The 3,972-nt window shown below is 36.7% G+C and overlaps 1 protein-coding gene across 1 annotated transcript in view; it reads right to left on the reverse strand.

Moving 5' to 3' along the window:
* LOC307122201 (neuronal acetylcholine receptor subunit alpha-7) overlaps window positions 1–3,972 on the reverse strand; it is a gene marked incomplete at its 3' end in the record, with an annotated part of 59,076 nt that overhangs the window by 40,745 nt on the left and 14,359 nt on the right. The window contains exon 3 of the mRNA XM_079810172.1: window positions 581–625. Within this exon, the coding sequence (XP_079666298.1) occupies window positions 581–625 (45 nt within the window). The remainder of the gene's footprint in view (window positions 1–580; window positions 626–3,972) is intronic.

Genomic DNA, 3,972 nt, shown 5'->3' on the forward strand with positions numbered 1-3,972 from the left:
TGTGAACTATCCTCTCCGCACAGAAGACAATCATCAGCACATGCTCTCATCTGCAGAGTGTGAGTGTGTGTGTGTGTGTGTGTGATGGAGCCAGACAGTCAGACTCCAGTGTGTGACTCTGGTTCTGATGTTGTTCATCAGTAATGATCTCTGACAGCGCTCTAACTCTCCTAATGCAGACGGGGCTGGATCACAATCCAATACGGGTCGAGACACCAAACACACACACACACACACACACACACACACACACACACACACACACACACACACACACACACACACACACACACACACACACACACACACACACACACACACACACACACACACACACACACACACACACACAGACACACACACAGACACACACACACACACACACTCACACACACACTCACTCTCACACACACACACACACACACACTCTCACACACTCTCACACACTCTCACACACTCTCACACACTCTCACACACTCTCACACACTCTCACACACTCTCACACGCACGCGCGTAGGACAGCGGGGCTAGTTGTCACACACATAAAGGCAGTGGATTTGTTAGAATGTAAATCTCTCACCAGCTGAAGCCAGATGTTGGTGGTCAGAACCTGGTTCTTCTCGTCCTGAAAGGAAACAGAACAGACGTCATGAAGCGGATCTGCGTCATTGAAGGAGCTCATGAGCAGCTTTTATTCCTTGTGCTTCTTTACTGTAAAGTGTGTGTGTGATTAGATCTCTGCGGGATGTCTGCTTAGAGAAGCAGGTGTGGGGCATCAAGTGTATTTCTGGGACAGTTTCACAAATAGCAAAAGACAATCACTGCAAATCAGAGGCTGCGAAATCTGCATCGCTCCGCTACTGTTCACACATCACACACTATATTAAACACATCAATCATTCTCAACAAAAACATTCATTTTAAATCATTTATGGTAAGTACATTTTTTTTTTTTAAATGCTGAATAAATTAATAAATAATTTCTTGTCAATACATATACAATTATTTAAGTAATTTTGATTAAATAAGGAAATATTAAATAAATTTGGCTAAACAATAAAAAAAAAGCCATCCTAAAGTTATATTAAGAAATATTACAATAAAATATAAAATAATTTCAAAACAAATAAGTAAATAAATAAAAAATTATTTTGAAAAACAAATGTATATAAAATAATTTCTGGTAAATATAAAAAAAGTAATTAAAAAAATAAATAAAATACTTTTTTAATATACATTCAAAAATGTTAATTTAATATAAATAACCTTTAATCAATAAATAAATAAATATAAAAAGTATATATAAAAATGTGTAATAAATAAAAATAAACAATAAATAATTTCTGGTAAGTAAAAAAAACTAAACTATTTTTAATAAATAAATATAAAATATTTATTCAACATGTTTATTGTATTTAAAGGGTTAGTTCACCCAAAAATGTAAATTCTGTCATTAATTCCTCACCCTCATGTGGTTGGAAACCCGTCAGACCTCCGTTCATCTTCAGACACAAATGAAGATATTTTAGTGTAAAGCTGATGCTGAGAAAGGCTTCAGATAGGCCTCCATTGGCATTCAGTACATTTACACTCACAAGACCCATAAAGGGCACTAAAAACGTCGTTACAAAGTCCATCTCACCACAGTGACTCTACAATAATCTTACGATGCGACGACAATAGTTTTTGTGCGCAAAAAAAATCAAAATAACACCTTTATCCAACTTGTTCTTGTCTTCCGTGTGTGTCTCCACGACGCATGCGTGAGAATATGACGCAGATCCGGCGTTAGGTGTGTGTGTGTGAACACGCAGATGTTGAATTGCATCTGAAAACATCTGCCATAACGCATCACACACACACTCATCCCAATACACACACCTCACGGTTACAGCACACACACACGCACGCACGCACACACGCACGCACGCACGCACGCAGGGCCGTGCAGAGAGTTCTTCAGGGGCAGGGGCTCAAATGTAAAAAAGGGGCAATATATATATATATATATATATATATATATATATATATATATATATATAATCCTTATGCTCATCGAGCCTGCATTTATTTAATCAAAAATAAAACAGTAGCCTAATATTGTGAAATTTTATTACAATGTTCTTTTTAACTTTTTATTAATCAAAGAATCTTGAAAATAGTATCACAGTTTCCATCATTGACATTAAATTCTCATATTAGAATGATTTCTGAATGATCATGTGACACTGAAGAGTGGAGTAATGATGCTAAAAATCCAGCTGTGATCACAGGAACAAAATATATTTAAAATTATTTAAGAATAGAAAACCATTATTTTAATAATATTTCACAATATTGCTGTTTTTTATCAAATAAATGCAGGCTTGATGAACATAAGAGACTTCTTTCATAAATCATGCTGTATAATATTAAAAACTGGTAACGTTAATATAATAAAGTCCTTTCACGTAACCATTTCACCAGCCTACACTTCGCATAATAGGTCTGTAGATGCCGGTGGCACTTGGGTTTTGTTAACTTTGATAGTTTCATGAAATAGTAAACAGTGTATCAATATACATAAATACAAGTGAATTTAACACTACTTACCATTAATGCGACTTTTGCTGCTGCATGGTTTTGTGCATGTGCAGTGATTTATTTGTTGTCAGTTAAAATCCATTTTGTCAGTGATGCAATTTATAAAATGAGACAAACCGCAGGAAATCGTTCCACAAATGTTAGTTCGTCTGTCCATGTAATTTTCAACCGATTTATGAATAAGAACAGAAAATTACCGCTTCTCATCGCCCAATGGAATTTGAACTTGCTTTGCCAGATCACGATTGGTTGGTGTATATACATGAAAAACAGGCATTGGTGAATTGTGTAATACTTTAAAATATATAATATATAGATTTGTAATTAAATCAACACATTAGCTCTGATTATGGAGGGGGGAAAAAAATTGGTTTATTTTTTCCCGTAAGGCCACAGACTCTCTGAAAGGACCATATTTGGCTCGAGAGCCGTTTCCGAACAGAGGAAAATCAGCTGTCAATCAAAACGCGCGCAACCCATAGCAACGCTTTATGGCAACGCCTCAACAGAAATGTCCGACTTTTGAGCCGTTCGTTACTATTGTATACATTGTCATGTTATAATAATCACATTTATTTAGTTTTATTGACCACGATATTATCATTGATATTTGTCTGAGAGGGGCACTTTTGATTAATTTTGAAAAAGGGCAGGGGCTCGAGCACCCAAAGCCCCCCCCTCTGCACGTGCCTGCACGCACGCACGCACGCACGCACGCACGCACGCACGCACGCACGCACGCACGCACGCACGCACGCACGCACGCACGCACGCACGCACGCACACACACACACACACACACACACACACACACACACACACACACACACACACACACACACACACACACACACACTCCACAGAGTGAATCCCAATGTTTGCCAGCAGTTCAAACCTGAGCAAATGTGAGTTATCATTATCATATTAGCACAAGCTCTTTAAACACAGGCCAGCAGCGAATATTAATGAGTTCACATCATAGTGTGCTGAGCAAACTCATTATACAGACGAGCGCTGGAGTGAGAGAGAGAGAGAGAGAGAGAGAGACAGAGAGAGAGAGAGAGAGAGAGAGAGAGAGAGAGAGAGAGAGAGAGATTTTTTTTTTAAATTTGACAATCCTTTTATTACAAATTTTCAAACTTCATTCACAAAATCAAAATACATACATTCCAAAATAAAAAAAATTAAATAAAAAATAAAGTAACATAATTAAAAAAATTTAAAAATTACATCAACACTTCTGAAATAACAATTTCATTATCAACTAATGCACATAGCACATTATCACAGCACCACTCAATTTCAAAAACATTCAACGCACTCATTAGTTTATAAAAGTTAAACTCAATCATAAGTCGGGATTTTACCATTCTTTTAAAAACTGATACA

Source organism: Gobio gobio, assembly GCF_949357685.1.
Source record: "Gobio gobio genome assembly, chromosome: 25".
NCBI classification, from domain to species: domain Eukaryota; kingdom Metazoa; phylum Chordata; class Actinopteri; order Cypriniformes; family Gobionidae; genus Gobio; species Gobio gobio.